Genomic DNA, 18,482 nt, shown 5'->3' with positions numbered 1-18,482 from the left:
TAGCGCGGAATCGTCCAGTCCCGTTGGCGGCAGGCATCATGGCGGGCAGGGGAGGGGTAGAATTCGGTGTGAGGGGCCGAAATCCATTTCACGTTGGCATGAAATCACAGCAGGATCCATTTGATGGTGTCCGCCATGGTGGAATGCGAATCCCGCTGGAGGTCGGCATGAACGCAATTTGCATCCCGGTAATGGAATGCAAAGTAAGGCCCAACCAGAATCATCCCCCACATCTAATTTACCATTACGCTGGCGGGAACAGGTTGGCCAGAACACGTCTGGACAAGTGTGATGTGCAGAAGTTGGGACTTACCTTTTGAGCCTTCATCAGAATGCAGACACCCAAGGAGAAGAAGATGCTGGAGCCTGACAGGTCTGGATCCTGAACGGACACAGGCATCGCATACTGGGTAGAACCTCATGCACATGGCTCTGCCGCGAGGCAGTGCTCAGAGATGGGAGGTCTCCGTTGATGCCGCTGGTCTGCTTTGGAACATCACAGTCTTGGCCATGAGCTGCTATGGATGATCAACCAAGGTGGGGAGAGGAAGGTCAAGGTGTGAATGGAAGAGGAAGCTGTACCATGGGGTTTGAGATTGGAGGGGGGCCACAAAGGCGTCAGGGGGAGGTGAGGTTAGTGTGGGGGCCAAAGGCGTCAGGGTGGTGTGGTTGGGAGGGGGAAGGAGGGTGACCGGCGTTGGGGGAGGAGGGAGTACAGGGTGAGGACGGTGTAGTGGGAGAGAGAAGGAGGGAGTTCAGAGACGGGAAGGTGTCTGGGGAGAGGTGGGAGTTTGGTGAGAGGATAATATCCAGGGAGAGGAAGGAGTTCAGAGAAGGGAAAGTGTCCAGGGTGGGGGAGGGTGAAGGGTGTTTGGAGAGGGGAAGGTGACCAGTGGAAGGAGGGAGTAAGGATGGAGGAGGGAGTAAGGGTGGAGGTGGGAGTGAGTAAGGGTGGAGGAAGGAGTAGTGGGGGGGCGAAGTCCAGGTGAAAGTGCAAGGGAGGGGTCTGTGGGATCAATGACTGCCTCAGTGAAAGTGATTATTTTCAGAATATAAAGTGACAAATGTGTTCACCTGTGTAACCACTTGTGATCAGAATTTCTTAACTTTTCTTGGCCTACCACTTGTCCTAGGTGCAGCAGGGGTGGAGAGAGCCTGTGAAATGTTTTGGTCCTGTTCACTCTGATGACTTCAGCATGCATCCTCTGGAGAGCCGAGGTCTTGGGGGCCCTGGCTTGCTTTGGCTGTCCTCCTATGTGCCAGCTGCTCCCTCTGCAGTGACAGAGGATGAGATTGAGGGGGGTCACAGGCAAAGGAGACTTGGAGGGAGGGGCCAGCCTCTGAGATTCCTGAGTGGATGAGCCATGGGATGTCCAGTTGCCTCTGCTCTTCCCTTCGTGTGCCCGAGGGCCCTGGCCTGACTCCTTGAGAGGAATGAGCACCTGGAGGGACATTGAAGTGCCTTGTTTCCCTCTCGGGTTGTCAGTGCAGGAACTCACCCATGGCTACCATGATGGAGTGCAAGTCTGCGCACATTTCTGCGTTCTCCATGGCTTCTGCCATCTTCCCCATGGAGTCCTCCATATGCGCACATGTGGGCAATACTTCATCAGAGAGCAGGCAGGCTCACTCCTCTGACTCATGAGCCACTCTGTTGAGGGCTTCCAACAACTCTGCATGATGTTCCCCTGCCTTCTGCTCACTCTCCGTGATGGGTTGGAAGGCCAAATCCAGAGGTGCATCATCCGACTCGAGCCTCACAGATACCTCTTCCCCAGCAGTCCTCTGAGTGCCAGGGAGCTCAGCTAAACCTGCTTTTTCCTGTTGCGGACACTTGTCCGTGCGGTGACCACTAGATTGTGAACCCGAGTCTGTTCTAGATCTAGGTCCCACCGAGGTGTGTGTCGCTGTGCTGGTGGAGGGTGTGGGTAAGCACTGTGATGAGTCTTCCAGGCTGTTTATTTCCAGCTCTTCAATGGAGGAGGTGTCCTCTTGGCTGGAGGTGAGGACGTGGATGGAGCTGAGGGATTGGCTGGCTGAGGGTGTCAGTCGCTTGGCAGATCTCCCTGTGAACCAAAGTAGAGATAATTAGTGCATGGCAGCGGAGTCAAAAACAGGAGAGAGAGCACTCACAGTTGTATTGAGAGAGCGATGATGTGGTGCAGGATCCCCATGTGGGTGTTCGTCACCAACCTCACTGTCACTGCAGTCACGGCTCACGACCTCACCAGTCAGCATGATGGCATGCTCCTCAAAGTGAGTGAGGAGCCTAATGTCAGCCACTCCAGCCCTGGTCTGGGAACTCTCCCTGCTGTTGTGAGCCAACTTCTCCCGCATGAAAACAGGTGGAGAGACTGTGAGCAGGACACATGGCACTGTGTGGAATGTTTGTGTGGTGAGCGGAGCCATGGACGGGATGAGAGTGCAAGCTCCAGAGGATATGAGCCTGATGGAGATGTGAGGGTGTGTGTGAGAGCTAGTGGTGTTGTCCCTTATGGTGTGAGATCCCTGTGAATGTGTGATGGGTTTGTGAGTGTGTGAGTTGAGGGTGACGAGGTGGCAAACTTACCCAGGCAGAACAGATGAGAGCATTCATCCTCTTCCTGCACTGGATGACTGACCACCTCTGTGCTCTAGTGGTGCTGACCGCCGCTGCCATTGCCTCCCAGGCTGGATTGGTGACTCTGGTGGACCTTTTGCGGCTAGAGGTCTGGTAGAGGACATCACGTCCTTCCCCTGCATCCAGCTGGCGTTCCAGAGAAGCGTTAGTAAATTTGAGGGGTGGGGGGGGGGGGAGTGGGGGGGGGGTGCTGCCATCACCTTTGCTTTTGGGGCCACCTGTCACCTGGAGCAGTCCTGGTCTGTAGACATGAAGTAGGCTGCGCTCCAGTGCCCAGAGCAAGGGAGCGCTGAGGTCACAGTGTGGCAGGCAATTCCAAGCCCAACCACCAGTGATCCGGCATGTGTCCCATGAATGTATTATTAATGAGGTGGGACGGACTAGGAAGGAGAAGATACAGCACCAAAACCCATCATTTCAGCCAGCGGGTAACACGTCTTTTTTCACACCCGCTAACAAACTTAGTGCAAATCTGGTACGATTCCACCCATAATTTTAAAATCCTCTATCAGGGCATCCATCAGGTTTCTCTTTATTTGGTTATGACCAGAGTAGGGATCTGTATATCAAAAAAAAAACAAATTTACTGAGTGACCCTTAAATGTAGAAATTACCAAACAATATTTCACATTTTATAGCTTTTATTTTAAAAGGAATCAGAAGCAACATAAATTTAAAAAATAATTTAACAGGCAAAATACAGTTGCTATAAATGTAAATTACACATGGAATAACAGATACAACACAGGTAGATGTCACAGATCGTTCCCGGAGTCCACTCTACCTGTATGACGCTAATTTCAGCCACAGAGTTCTTCCAGGTTGGATTTTCCTTGGGCAGAAATTCAGTCCCTTTCCTTCAAGGATTTAACTGATTCTCTGCAGGCAGCAGCTTCTATGTAAACAGTGTTACACCCAGGCAGCCTTCTACACAGTGCCATGCTTCTTTCAGGAACCTTCTTAATTCTGAGCTCCCATCAGCCATGGTAGCATTGATCTGCCAGTCATCTTTACCTTTGCATGGGGTGGCCAATTCTGGGCATATTCATCCACTTGGAAATGAAAGAACCAGCAGCGTGCATTCCAACTGCGCAGGAGTCCAACTCTCTGACTCAGCTTGCTGTCTGCCTCCTCTCTCCAGCTCTTCTCCTTCCTTTTGTTTGCCTGCTACATAGCCTCTGACTTTCAGGTCACAGGTCGCCAGGTTACATGGACCCATATTTCATATAATCCAAAATTTACTGTTGATCCTTTTACAATTGCTGCAAACTCTTAAAAGTCCTTTCAAACATTAAAAAAAAACCAATTAAGTATTTCCCAAACGTTTTAAAATAATTGCAAATTTTCCTTAATGTTACTGCTTCCACATTCCACAAAAGTCTGTCACATTTTCCAGAAATGTGCCTTTTGAAACTTCAAAATATCATGTTCAATGACCATTTAATCTTATATATTTCTTAAACGGAAGAAGCATAATGATTTTTTTTTTCTGTGGAGTAGCTGTTTTGAGACTGAGACTGCATTATGCTTTGACTATGCTCATAAATTCATTGCCTGGCTATGACCTGAAGCCTCAATCCTTTTGTAGCATACAGATAAGATCAATAATTACACCAACTTCATTGTGCCATAAAACATTCTCTGGTGCATATAGTATTTACTTGTTAATAGTTTATTTGCGTATAAATTACCATATACTTCTATCTGACCTACAGCTGTACTAATAAACGTTTTTATTTATCTGTCATAGGCAGGCTGGGAAGGCACCACATCAAAACAATAAGTTCACAACATCACTTATTTTAAGCATAAAAAAACATGAATCATTTCATCAAAACTGTCCTATCCGATTAATCAAAAATCACTTGCCAGTGGTACGATTGGCCTTAAAATGAAAGACATTTATTTTTCTTAGAGTTGCACATTAAGGGATTTGCAGGGCCACATATTTGACATATAATTCAAAAGTGTTAAGGGTATTTGTTTATGGCGAGTTATTGAGACAGGGGACATTGAATATTCTACCTTTTGATTTGATTCGGATCCTGCTCTTGTTGGCAGTAGTGGTTCACCTTATAGAAAACTTGCCTTTAACCCTGAATCTGCAGGCTCAGATCTTGCTGCTTTGATGCTCCTTGGGAGAGCAGAAATTCCCCTCTCCCCACCCACTGAGAGCCGCTGGTCAAACAGAGGCCAGCAGATCTCCATTGTAGGTGCACCACTGGAAGTGTTGGCTGCTGCTGGCAATGCACCCACCACAGGCCCAGGATTCAGCAAGGGACCCAGGCCAAAAGTGAGCGAGGGCAGGATGGGGAATATGAGGATGTAGACACTGGCTGGGGTTGGGGGCAGGAGAGGGTAGAGGCGAGGATGGTGCAGTGTGGGAAAGTATTGTTCTGGATTCACTGTTTTCACCCTGTGAATTATCCTATATTACCTTAGGAGCTCCTTGTGAGGTGTCTCCTTTTGAAAAAGTCCTATCTTTTGGAATCATTCCCGATTACTCACTTCTTTAATTCACTTTGTTGCTCATCTCAAAAACCTCCTCAAGGCCCTCATGGTCTTTAAGGAAGGACAACCAGAAAGATGGAGAGTACCGCATCTGTAGCCTGGTCATATTGGGAAAGCAACTTTAACATGATCTAACTGATAAGGCCATACAATCGAGCATTCTCATTGCCATCTCAAACGTTTTGGATATGGTGAATAATGAGTTGACTGACATCCCAGGTATCTTTCAACTTCTCTCGTAACAGGATCTATCACATCCATGCACGGTCTCATTTTTATTTGCTTTGAATTCCATTTGCCAGCATTTAACCCAATAAATTCCCATCAAGCTTTCTTCCTTAGGCCTGGCAGCATCTTCTGAAGCCAGCAAGTCGCAGTTTAAAAGCATCTAAACGTAACAAGTATCATGCACTGAGATTGTGAATTCAGGCCATTTATATATACTGGGCACAAATCTCCAGAATGCCACACTTCAAGTGTAAAACTTAATCCAGGCAATCGGGGTCTCGCCTGCCAGCTGGAGAGTTGGCAAGATCTCTGTGTTGTCTCCTTTGGGGACGGTCCTGGTATTAAGTGCCTACAAGACACTAAGGTAGCCAGCGGCGGGCCTTCCCTGGGATAGCAAGGACTCTGGGGGAGCAGTGCCTGACAATAAGGGGACCCATCCCCTCTCAGAGGCCTACAAGCAAGTCCAATAAGGGTTTGCTTTTCGAGTTCCCCGCATAGCAACTGCCCCACTCACCACTCTGCATAACAAGGATAGTGGGCTGAGGCCATTAAGTGGTCATTAAGGACCTCAAGTGGCATTGGGGCAGGAAGGCCATCCATAAGCCTTTCAGCGCCAGATTTAACTGGGCAAAGCGGGAAGGCCACAGGGTCCCCACCCTACACCTTCTAGCCCAATTAAATGTCCCTCTGTCTCCAAACTTGCCTCAGGGAAAGGCAATAAATTCCATCCCCCACCCCACAGCCTTATTCAGTGAGGCCTGTCTCTTCTTACAATTTCCCTCCACTTTCTTTATCTTGTTACCAATCCATTCTCACACATTTGTCTTCTTAGCTGTTGACTCTAGTTTGTAAAGAAGCCCTTCAAAGGTGTCTTGGAGTGGTAGGTGGATGGGTGTGGGGCGGGGAGGTGGATTGTTTGGAGGGGAGGGAGTTGAAAGAGCTAAATAGAAATTTAATAGGGCTGATTGACGGTCAGTTATACACCTTGCCTTATTTTCCTCTTTGTTAGTTTAATGCAAGGAAAGCCAGGCCATATGTATAATGGATGGCCAATGTGCTACTGGCCAATTTACACCCTGCTACAGTTGAATTTTAGCCCTTGATTCTTTTGGAATTTCAAAGATCAATTTAGCCACTTTTGCAGTCTTGGACACAGTTGATCACATAATACTTTTCCAATGCTTCTCCGCCAAAAAATAATTTTGCAGTCCCCTGCAATGGATTGGCAGACGGGTGGGGATGGTATAAAATTAGATGTGATACCATGGGCACCTTTCGACACCTACCCACTCGCCCCCAAACCCCACCGGAATTTTACACCAATCAGAGGAGACGACCACCAGCCCTTGGCCAATTGAGGTCCTTATGGGCTTGTTCCTGTCCCGCTGAAATTTTTCACATGGTGGCATGGAGGAGGGAGTTGTGTTTGAAATCCATCAAGTCCCACTTCTGAGGTTACTTTCAGGAAAGTGGGATCTACCCCCCTGTGCCCATTGGAGGTCCCTCCAAAGTCTGCTCTCCCCCACTCTGCCCTGCTCTCCCCCTCCACGGCCTGTACACACTACCTCTACCCTCCCCAATGGCAGGGCATCCTATCCTGGGCCTGCTGAAAACTCCCCTCCCCTCCCAACTTACCTCTATCCGGCTCCAAAACCAATCTTCGCTGGGGACTGGATGGATTCCTGTGGCACTGCTGGGACCAGAGTACTATCAGCCATTTGATTGGTCAGCTGCCCTAGGAGGAGGGACTTCCACCCCCAGATGGGGGTGGAAGTCTTGCCCCAAGCCACTTAACACCCTTCCAAGCATTTAGTGGCTACAGGGAAGCCCACCAGAACTGGGCAGGTTTGCCATCACCTTCATTGTCAGGAGTGGCAGGAACCCTGGCGAGCCATCAAATCCTGCCCCATTATCCATTTCAGTGATACTGTGCTTACTGTATTTTACTCTTAATGGGCCAGAGTAATTCAAGCAATGGTTTCCCCTTTCTGCACATACATCCCAGGAGTCTATTACAGATCCACCCTTGGCCTCTTCCTCTTCCTAATCTACACACTGCCCCCTTGCAACATTAATTACATACATGGGGTTTGCTTCACCATTTATGCTAATGATGTGCAGTTTTACCTCTCCACCACCTCTCTCAACTCCTTCACTGCTTCTGTGCCCTCAGATTGTTTTCCTGACATTCAGTTCTGAATGAGCCATAACTTCCTCATATAAATGTTGGGAAGCAATTGTCTTCAGAATTTGGCTACGAATGCCATATGCTACCAATTCTACTCTCTCTCTATCCACTTTCTCAAGCTGAGTAAAACTGTTTGCACTCTTAGCATCCTATTCAATCCTGAGCTTAACTTCTTATTTCGCATCTTCTCCATCACAAATATTTTCACCCAGAGGGTGGTTGGAGTCTGGAACCAACTTCCTGAAAGGGTGGTGGAGGCAGGTTCGATCGAGATATTCAAAAGGGAATTGGATTGCTACCTGAAAAGAGAAAATGTGCAAGGTTATTGTGCAAGGTTATGGGGATAAGGCAGAGGAATGGGATTAGGTGGAATGCCCTTTCAGAGAGCCAGTGCAGACTCGATGGGCTGAATGGTCTCCTTCTGCACTGTAATGATACTGTGATACAAAGATCACTTACTTCCACAATCTTAATGTTGCCAAATCCATCTCAGTTTCCACCCATCTCCTGATGAAACTATCATTAATTTATTTGTCACCTCCAAACTTTATTACTTCCATGGTTTCTTGGCCAGCCTCCCTTCATCCACCTTCTATAAATTCAAAAACTCTATTGGCCACATCAGTCTCGTACCCATCAATAACATGCATTGGCCTTGGTCCCGTAATGCTCCACACTTAAAACACCTTGCCTTGCACTTAAATCCCTCCTTGTCCTTACTCCTCCAGCTCTACAATCCCCCCACCCATACTCTGCCTCTTTCCCTGACTTTGCTGCAGCCATTTCCGTCAACTTACCATTAAAGGCCAAGCCTTCGACCAGCTCGCCCCACACCCTGGAATTGTTTTCCTAAATTCCTCCACACCCACCGCCCCATCCCCACCCCCTCTCCTCCCTATGGACCTTCCTTTGAAAGCCACTCCATTTGACAAAAAATTTGCTGATCCCTCCTACTCTCTCCAACTTTATCATGGCAGCCGGTATCATTTTGTCTCTGCCAAGCTCTTTGGAACAATTTTCTACACAAAGGGAGCTACATACGTCCGTTTGCTTTTAATTGGAGAAAATATGATAGAAATGAGAAATGATCTTGATCGTTCAATTGCTCAAAGGAAAGCATATATGAAGGATACATCGAGCCATGATTCCAGATCCACAAGACACCTGGTGAAAATGGGCAATCCTCAAGCAAAACTTAAAATTGGAAGATTTTGCCCCTCATGTAAACTACGCTTTTTAAACTAGATGTTGTACAGTGACTTTTGACTATGACTGGATGGGTAGTAGATGGACAACAATGATCAACCTCTTCAGAAGAAAAGCTAATATCTTGTGAATATCAAGCCAGCTGTCCAAGTGGCAGATTAGTTCCAGGCTCCCAGCATCCAGTGGAATATTATGGGCCACAGTGTTTTAGCTTTACTGGAGATTTTTTGGATAAAATTGGGACCGTGGGAATAAATCGAATTTAAAAGATTATGTTTATGGAACTATAACAAAAACAGCTTATCAGGGATGGAGGCAGATCAGATTGGAGAAATCTGCTTTAAAACAGAGAGAGAGAGAGAGAGAGAGAGAGAGAGCGAGTGGTGGTGACTGAGCCAAGGATCTAAATCCTTGGAGATCTGAAATTAAAATGGGTAATACTGGAAGCATGCATTAGGTCTGTCAGTCTGACAAACGCTCTACATCTGAAATGCTCAACCACTTCCCTTCCTGAATTCTCGTAAATCCCACTATGGTTCTGTTACTTCAAAAAGCACTATGGATACCTAAGATTTTAGATACTTGCTGGTAGGATACCTGAATGGAGTGTCTATTGTCAATTGATGGTTGAAACTCTGTTCTCATCGTTGCCGATCTTAGATAGGGTTGTTCATGGTCTGCACCAGTGCTTACTGTGGAGGCAAGGTAGTTGGTAAACTTTACCTTTCATTGAACATTATACTAACTATGTATAGTACAGGCTTAGCGCAAGGCTCTACATAGCACTATCTCTCAACGTACTCTGCTCACATGTGATTTCACGTCACTGATAATGTAGACTGTATATTTGCATACTTAACATTAATCCTTCATACTACAGAAACTTCAGCAGGAATTTTGCACCCCCCCACCCCCCCCCCCCCCCCCAACAGAAGCGGGCTGGCAGCTGACGGGTTGTAAAATCAGGCAGGATGGCGGGGGGAGCATTGACTACTCACCTCCTGCTGGCATTTTATCAGTGGTGGAGTGGATAGCTCATCTACACTTGGGCCAATTGAAGCCCTTAGCAGGCCAATTAATGGCTACTTAACGGCCTCCATCTGCCACCACTGGTATTTTATCAGCAGTGGGGGATGCCCTGGCAGCTTGGCTGTGGGCTCAGAGGAAGGGGTCAGGGTGCTCTCTCCTGTTCAGTCATCCTGTGCCCAATGGAGGACACCCCCACCAGCGGAAAAGGCCACCCCCACTCGGACAACCCCGGCATCCCGGTCGCTTCACCCACCTCCCCCCATCTTCTTGCCGGAGCCTGTCTCACTGGTCCTGTTGTGGCTGCCCCATTTACCTTCAAGCTCGGCCTCCAGCTACATTCATGTTTGGGGTCTAACTGCAGTGCCTGCAGTGGCAATCTCTCCTGGCCATCTAATTGGCCTGCAGTTCTTGGAGGTGAGACATCCTCCCACATGGGGGCAGAAGTCACAACCTCAGATAGTTAACTGTCTGACAGCTGTAAAATCCAGTTGTGGCTTCCTGGTCCTCCTCCGGACTCACCCCAAACTTTTCAGCCAGTGGGCGATGTCACCACGTCCGTGTAAAATTCAGCTCCTAATGGCAATTCTGTGTTCGCTAGGCCTTTAACCTGCCATTCTCAGTCACTGGCACTTTCTAAGCATATCTGTTTTCTTATTTTTTTTAGGTTTACCTACACCCTTGGTGAAGGAATGTGGCTGCCGCTTAGTAAAAGCTTCGTCATTCCCCCAGCAGAACTTGCCATCAACCCTTCAGCAAAATGCAAGACAGACATGACGGTGATGGAGGATGCAGTCGAGGTCAGGTAAGTAGCCAGAGAGAAATAGCTTGGCTGACAGTGCCTCTTCCAACTTATACTGGTCTTGATCCACTTTTGACCCAATTAGATCTATGACTGCTGTACTACTGTAATAAATTTGAATCCCTTTGAACTCTAAGTTCAATAGTTCGAAACTAACTTAATATTGGTAATAGGTAATAATTTACCAAGCATTACTGAGACTTAATGTATTACAACAATCAAGCAGCAGTTTAGAAAGTAGAATTGAGAGCCTTATATACCCATTATAGTCCTTGAGGTAGAAGGCTTGCCCATTCCCTGTTCCATCTACCCATATATGTGTACACCTGTCCTTTGCCAGACAGGCTCTTCTAGAGTGTGAATGACCCAAACCCATTATGGTACACGCCAAAAGCCAGCGCTGTGAAAAAACCCATCCAATCATAGACACAACAATTTCTTTGTTTAGCCACAGCCTGGGCTGCCATTAAATTACTTACTAACCTAAATACAAGCTTGTTCAGTGCTTGCTTTCTGCTCCCATATTTGACATGTAGAGCCCTGAGGACAAGAGTTCTAACCATTAATAAAATCTAGGCCAGGATTTTACGGCCCTCCCGCCCAGCGAGATATTATGGTCCTGTCGAACTGAATGGAGGTTTAAATGGCTCGCCGCATTTGCCAGATGGAGACACACAGAGGCTGTAAAATCCTGGCCCTTAATTTTTACACACTTCTTCTCAATTCTAACTGTTGAGAAATGCATTTAAAATATTAAACCTATAGACTAACAACCTTAATATTAAACTGGAACCTAGCACAGTTTAATGCTGGAAAATAGTAAAAATGAATTATATTTGATTATATTTCAACAACTTACAAAAGCTTGTGCATTCCCACAGGCGCATAAAGCGTTAAGTTTTACCTGGCTCTTTTCTCCTCTCTTCTAATTGTCTTTTTAAACTACTAGGCCACTTGTGATACTGCCAAAAGTCAGACGACAGTCCGAAGCAGTGTATTTTTGCGAACAGTACCTTTAGAGAAAAACTTACTATTTAACTCTTGTGCAACGCCTGGGGTCTCGAGAAACTCTCAAAAGCCTATATGCTTCAACTGGCAAGATATCCGAGGGTGTCCCCAGTATGAAATGAAAGGCCTGAGAAGTTAGCAAGTAATAATCAAAATCAGGGGCCCTAATCCCTGTAACAAAATGGTTACAAAGAAGTGTCATTTTCTACAGCATACATTTTGGAAAGTTACAAGTTTGGAAAGTGAGTCCTAATTTATGCCATGTCTACCCCTCCTTACTCCAAGAGCCTCCAATCTACTTACTCCAAAAGGCTTGAAATTTGTTATTGCAGCAGCTAGTAAATATGTGAAGGCTTTTGGTGCAATCCACTTGGTGGAGTCCAATTCTAACACAAACATCAAGCTTCTGCCGAGCTTTGGACCAGTATCATTTGGCTCTGAGAATAGAGTCATAGGGTCATAGAGGTCTACAGCACAGAAAAAGGCCCTTCGGCCCATCGAGTCTGCGCCGGTCAAACAAGTATCTAACTATTCTTATCCCATTTGCCAGCACTAGGCCCATAGCCTTGTATGCCATGGCATCGCAAGTGCACACCCAAATACTTCTTCAATGTTATGAGGGTTTCTGCCTCTACCGCTCCTTCAGGCAGTGAGTTCCAGATTCCCACCACCCTCTGGGTGAAAAAATTCTTCCTCACATCCCCTCTAAGCCTCCTGCCCCTTACCTTAAATCTATGCCTCCTGGTTCCTGATCCCAACATCAAGGGGAAAAGCTCCTTCCTGTCTACACTATTTATACCCCTCATAATTTTATACACCTCAATCATGTCCCCCCTCAATTACCTCTGCTCCAGGGAAAATAACCCCAGTCTATCCAATCTCTCCTCATAACTAAAACTCTCCAGCCCAGGCAACACCCTGGTAAATCTCCTCTGCACTCTCTCTAGTGCAATCACATCCTTCCTATAATGCGGATTCCAGAACTGCACGCAATACTTGAGCTGTGGCCTAACCAGCATCTTATACAGTTCCACCATAATCTCCTTGCTCTTATATTCTATGCCTCGGCTAATATTAAGCTTTATCTGATATTTTAAATCCTCAGTACAGGCCACATTTGAAAGAGTTATCAGCTGGTGTAAAGAATGCGTTAGCTGGGTCTGAGAAAAATAGATGAATAAATCACAACATGCATTGCTGTCAGAATGTAAAAGAGGTGATTACCTTGGAGACGTATTTTCATTTATGTTGGATGTAATGAATATGCAACATACTTTAAAGAAAATTATTCATTGAAAATCTCATGTCAGACGTCCTGTATGATTTTAAATGATGCAAAGGTATATTAAGCATGAGAAATGGGATTGTTTTCTACAATAAATGATATTTTGACCAACAGAGACGAATATGTTTAGATACTGGGGATGAACTCTTAAGAATTAATTATGTGGTAATTGTCCAATGTGATTGCTGTTCTGTGCCATATGCTCCATCTGGGTCCTACCCAACTGCATCAATCCTGATGGCTCAGCTAGCTGGGCAGTTGACAAAATCTGTGCCACTCAAGTCACACTCACTGCAAATGTAACACAGTTGAATGTTGCATTGCATTGCCTCACTTGCTCTATTCTCCCTTAAGAACCTGTGAGATGTAGCTTATCGAGTGAAGAAGACAGGCACATACATTTTCATTTGCTTCTGCTCACTAACTCTGTCACTTACTGCCTATATTGTCTCTCGCGTCTTGCTTACTCAGTAACTTATTTATCCAGAAAACATCTGTCTTAGTAATAGATAACCCAGCAGTTATCCAAGTTTAAATTTCTGCCATTTTAAAAGGAGATGATGTGACATCCACTTGCAGATGTCAAGGAGGTAAAGGATTTTATTACTGATAATGTAAAAAACTACTGTCCTTTCCTGATGGCTGCATAGGCATCTACATGGAAACAGTGTGCAAGTACGTTCTCCAACATTGACATGCCTATTTGACATTGCATGAAGATTGTAATAGTTGACTTAGTAGCACATAAAATCATTGCTATCATGCATTTAATTAGAAACTGGTGGAAATAGAAAATGGTTCTGAAGTTAATGGCACAATGTCATGATGACATTGCTTGCATGAGACCAAGTACTTAAATGTGGTTTATGTTATTCTACTTCTACTTCCCGAACAAAGAAGAAAAATTTGCCAATACTTTGTCATCATATTGTTTTGAGATGCTAAATAAATAGTCTTTGTTATAAAGGGAATTCTAATAGGTAGCGCATGCTGGGTCTCTGGAGCAATTCCAGGCAGGTAAATAAGAAAGTGGTGCAGACAGCACTATGTTGTAAGGCATATTAAGTTCTGTCGATGGCATCAGAAAGGTAGAAAGGGACATAGACAGATTAATTGAGTAGGCAAAACTATCGCAGGTGCAATTCAGAGGAGAAGTACAAGATCATCCACTTTGATGATCTACACGGATCACTAGTGCACTGATACAAAAGAAATCAAAAAAAGCTAATGGAGTTTTGGCCTTCATTTCAAGGGTATTGGAATACAAAAGTGAGAATGTGATGCTTCAGTTGTACAGAACTTGGTCAGATCCCATATGGAGTACTACATTTGGTTTTGGACACCAAACAACAAGATGTATTGGCCTTGGAAATGGTGTGGTAAAATTTCACTAAAATTATGCTGCAGGTTAAAGGTTTACAAACATACGTATGTATAAGCATACGGTTTAGATTATGAGCACAGGTTGCACATATTTGATATGTATTATAGAACAATAGAATGATTGTAATAAACTTGGAGTGCAGGGCAAGTTTCTTGTAAGAAACAGTAAACTTTATTTACAGAGCTCCTAATGAAGCTATATTCTCGCACCGAGACCAAGGCTAGAAAGCTCCACCCTGAAGATTACCCGCGCTTAGGGTTAATTCGCCTGTACAGTTACATGATCCCCATAACAGTATAAATACAATTCATCAAATTATAGATTTAGTCTTTGAGGACGTTTTCTGATTTGGGTTGAGCAACACAACTCCACAACTTGAGATTCTTCCATTGGATAAACTTGACCAGGAACTGCAGCATCAGGGACATCCCTAAACAATGGCAGTTCAGAATTATTTACTTTAACAGAGACACCAGGTTCTTTGTCTATATGGCACCTCAGGGATCAAAGGTTCATCTTCAATTTCAGGTGGAGTCACTGGTTGTTGGAGTGTGCCTTGACTTCTGAGATGATCCACGTGTTTCTTAACAATCCTGTTTGCCGCTTCAACTTGATGTGACAAAGGTCCTGTTTCAGAGACGATTGTACCAGGAACGCATCTCAGTCCAGTAGCAAAATTTCACGCAAAAACTGTCCCTCCCACAGTAAATTCTTGACCTTTACTGTGAACATCAGGATTTATTTTCTTACAACTCTGGTTTCTCTCTACCGTCCCCTCTAAGTTAAGGAATACTAGACTCAATCTTGTATGAAGTTGGCATTTAATTAGCAATTCAGAAGGTGTTGAACCCGTGGTTGATTGGGGAGCCCTGCAGTAATTGAACAGGAATCTTGAAATTTGTGTTTCTAACATTCCCTCAGATAATTTCTTCATGCCTGTTTTAAAGGTTTGTACTGCTCTTTCTACGAACTCATTGGATGAGGGATGATACGGTGTTGTTCTGACATGTTTAATCCTATTTAGGCTCATGAATCTCTGGAATTCCATACTATTGAAAGCCATACCATTATCTGACACAATAATTTCTGGTAGACCACATACACTGAAACATTGGTGCAGCTTTTCAATAGTTGCATATAAATGTAGGTGATCTCACTTCATACACATCCATCCACTTTGAATGTGCGTCAATGATCAATAAAAACCTAAAAATGGACCTAAATAACCCAAGTGTAACCCAGGGTCAACAAGGCCACTTCCACAGATGCAGTGGAGCTGAAACAGGCAACTTCTGCTGTTGCTGACACTGGAGACAGTGTTTCACCATTTTTTCTATATCACTGTCTAGACCTGGGCACCAGACATAACTTCGTGCGAGCATCTTAATTTTCAAGACACCAGAATGTGCACTATGAAGTTCGGTCAATAGTGGTTCTCTTCCTTGCAAAGGGATGACAACTCTTGCTCCCCATATTAAGATACCATCTTGACAACTCAGTTCAGATTTAAAGGCATAGAATGATTTTAATTCTTAAGTATGTGACTTCAGTTGCTTGGAAAGTGCACTTTTTCAAATGAATACCAGCCTCCAAAAATCTCTTCAAAATCACAGAATCACAGAATCCTTGTAGAAGGAGGCCATTCGGCCCATCATGTCTGCACTGGCTCACTGTGTATTTTAACTTAGTGCCAGGCTCCTCCCTTTTCCCCAGAACCCTGCACATTGCTCTTATTTAAATAATCATCCAATGCCCTCTTGAATTCCTCAATTGAACCTACCTCCACCACACTTCCTGGCAGTGTATTCCGAACCCTAACTACTCACTGTATGAAAAAGTTTTTTCTCACCTCACATTTGCTTCTTTTGCAAAACACTTTAAAACTGTGTCCTCTGGTTCTCGATCCATTTATGAGTGGGAACAATTTCTCCCTATCCACTCTGTCCAGACCCCTCATGATTTTGAAAACTTCTATCAAGTTTCCTCTTAGCCTTCTCCTCTCCAAGGAAGACAGTCCCAACTTCTCCAATCTTTCCTCATAACTGGAGTGTCTCATCCCTGGAACCATTCCTGTAAACCTCTCCTGCACTCTCTCCAATGTGTTCACGTCCTTCCAAAGTGTGGTGCCCATAACTATACACAATACTCCAGCTGAGGTCTAAACAGTGTCTTGTATAAATTCATCATAACCTCCCTGCTCTTATACTCTATGCCCCTATTATTAAAGCCTAGAATACTGTATGCTAGAAACAGCTCTCTCTACCTGTCCTGCCACCTTTAATGACTTAAGTACATGTATGCCCAGGTCTCTTTGCTCCTGTACACCCTTTAGAACAGTACCCTTTATCTTATACTGTCTCTCCATGTTCTTTGTTACAAAGTGTATCACCTCACACTTCTCCACATTGAACTTCATCTGCCACCTATCTGCCCACTCCACAATTGTGTCAATGTCCTTTTGAAGTTCTACACTGTCGTCCTCACAGTTTACAATTCTCCCAAGTTTTGTGTTATCCGCAAACTTTGAAATTGTCCGCTGCACACCACGATCTAGCTAATTTATTTATATCAGGAAAAGCAAGGGTCCCAATACCAACCTCTGTGGAACTCCACTACAAAACTTCTTCCAGCCTGAAAAATACCCATTAACCATTATTCTGTGTTTCCTATCCCTCAACCAATTTTGTATCCACATTGCTACTGTCCCACCTATTCCATGACCTATAACTTTCCTCACAAGTCTGTTGTGTGGCAGTGTATCAAACGCCTTTTGGAAGTCCATATACCCCACACCAACGGCCTTGCCCTCATCAACCATCTCTGTTACCTCTTCAAAAAACTCCAGAACCTCTTCTAAAATGGTCAAATGTTCCACTTCCTTGGGTCTTGTGATCAGGACGTCATCCAGGTACACTATAACTCAGGGAAGTTCTTGAATTAGGCTTTCGATGGTTCTTTAGAAAATCGCACAGGCAGATGACACGCCAAAGGGTAGAGCCCTTGTGTGTGTTTATGGTGACATACCCTCTTGATGTGTTGTCTAACTCAAGCTGTTAGTATGCATGGCTCATGTCCAGTTTAGTGTAGGATCTTCTTCCTGTAGGTTTAGTGTACAGATCTTCAATCTTTGGGATTGGGTATTTGTCTAATTTAGCAGCCTTGTTCACAGTTAATTTGTAATCTCTGTAGATGTGAATGGTTTGATCTGGTTTCATCACAGGGGCTATGGGTGCTGCCCATTCTGAAAATTGGACTGGCTGGATTCTTCCTAGCTTCTCTAAACATCACAATTCTGCATCCGCCTTCTTCTTTAGGGTGTAAAGCATAGGTCCTGCCTTAAAAAAACTGGGAATTTGCTTCAGAATCCACGTATATTTTAGCTTGAAGACATTCAATCTTTCCCAGCTCATCTGGGAATACGCTGTCATCCCTTTTTAACAACTCGGGAATTCCTCCTGTTCTGACTTGAAAAATTTCTGACCAGTTTAATTTAATTTCTTTCAACCAATCACGGCCCAGAAGACTAGGTCCTTCACCTGTTACAACAATCACTGGCAGCTGGGCTGTCTTTTGCCTGTTGGATACAGGTACAGAGGTGATACCTTTCACCTGTATTGCCTCTCCAGTATAGATTTTTAGCTGAGCTGTGGTTTGCTCTAAAGTCAGTGGCCGGGTACCTTCTCTGAGGTATTTAAAGGTGTGTTCTACCACCACTGTGGTCGATGGTCCTGTGTCAAACTCCATGACTAGAGGCTTTCCATTTACTTGAAGTGTAACAGTGATTGGTTCAGTTTTCCTGGCCTTCAGGTTGTGTAGGGAATAAATATCAAGATCAATGGTTTCTGGTTCATCTATATTTTGTATTTCATTCAACTTGGCCTGCTGTCTGAATGACTGTCTTAATCCCACCCTGCACTGTTTAACAACATGTTCTTTTTTGTGGCAGTAGTGGCATTCTGCCTCTTTAAATCTGCAGGTTTCCGGTATATGATTACCCCCATATCAGTAACACTTTAATTTCTGGATTACTGGTGAGCTGCTTCCAGTATTTATTTTTGTTTTTGAGTGGTAGGGACCACGTCCCGCTTCGCGGTTGCCTCCCTGGTCTTCGTGTCATGCCCAGCGGCAGGACCCCGCCCAACTGCAGAACGGCGCCATGTTGCACACTCTGCAAAGCCTGCGAGTCCCTCTCAGCGCTGTCCATTGCTAACGCTATTTCCACAT

At 44.9% G+C, this 18,482-nt stretch overlaps 1 protein-coding gene across 1 annotated transcript in view; it reads left to right on the top strand.

Moving 5' to 3' along the window:
* The window catches only part of astn1 (astrotactin 1), a 2,710,576-nt gene that overhangs the window by 1,464,578 nt on the left and 1,227,516 nt on the right, over positions 1 to 18,482 (top strand). The window contains exon 10 of the mRNA XM_078561790.1: positions 10,447 to 10,584. Coding sequence (XP_078417916.1) covers positions 10,447 to 10,584 — 138 coding nt within the window. The remainder of the gene's footprint in view (positions 1 to 10,446; positions 10,585 to 18,482) is intronic.

This window comes from Cetorhinus maximus, chromosome 17, assembly GCF_964194155.1.
Source record: "Cetorhinus maximus chromosome 17, sCetMax3.hap1.1, whole genome shotgun sequence".
Lineage (NCBI taxonomy): Eukaryota > Metazoa > Chordata > Chondrichthyes > Lamniformes > Cetorhinidae > Cetorhinus > Cetorhinus maximus.
This window is presented reverse-complemented; position numbering and strand designations above follow the sequence as displayed.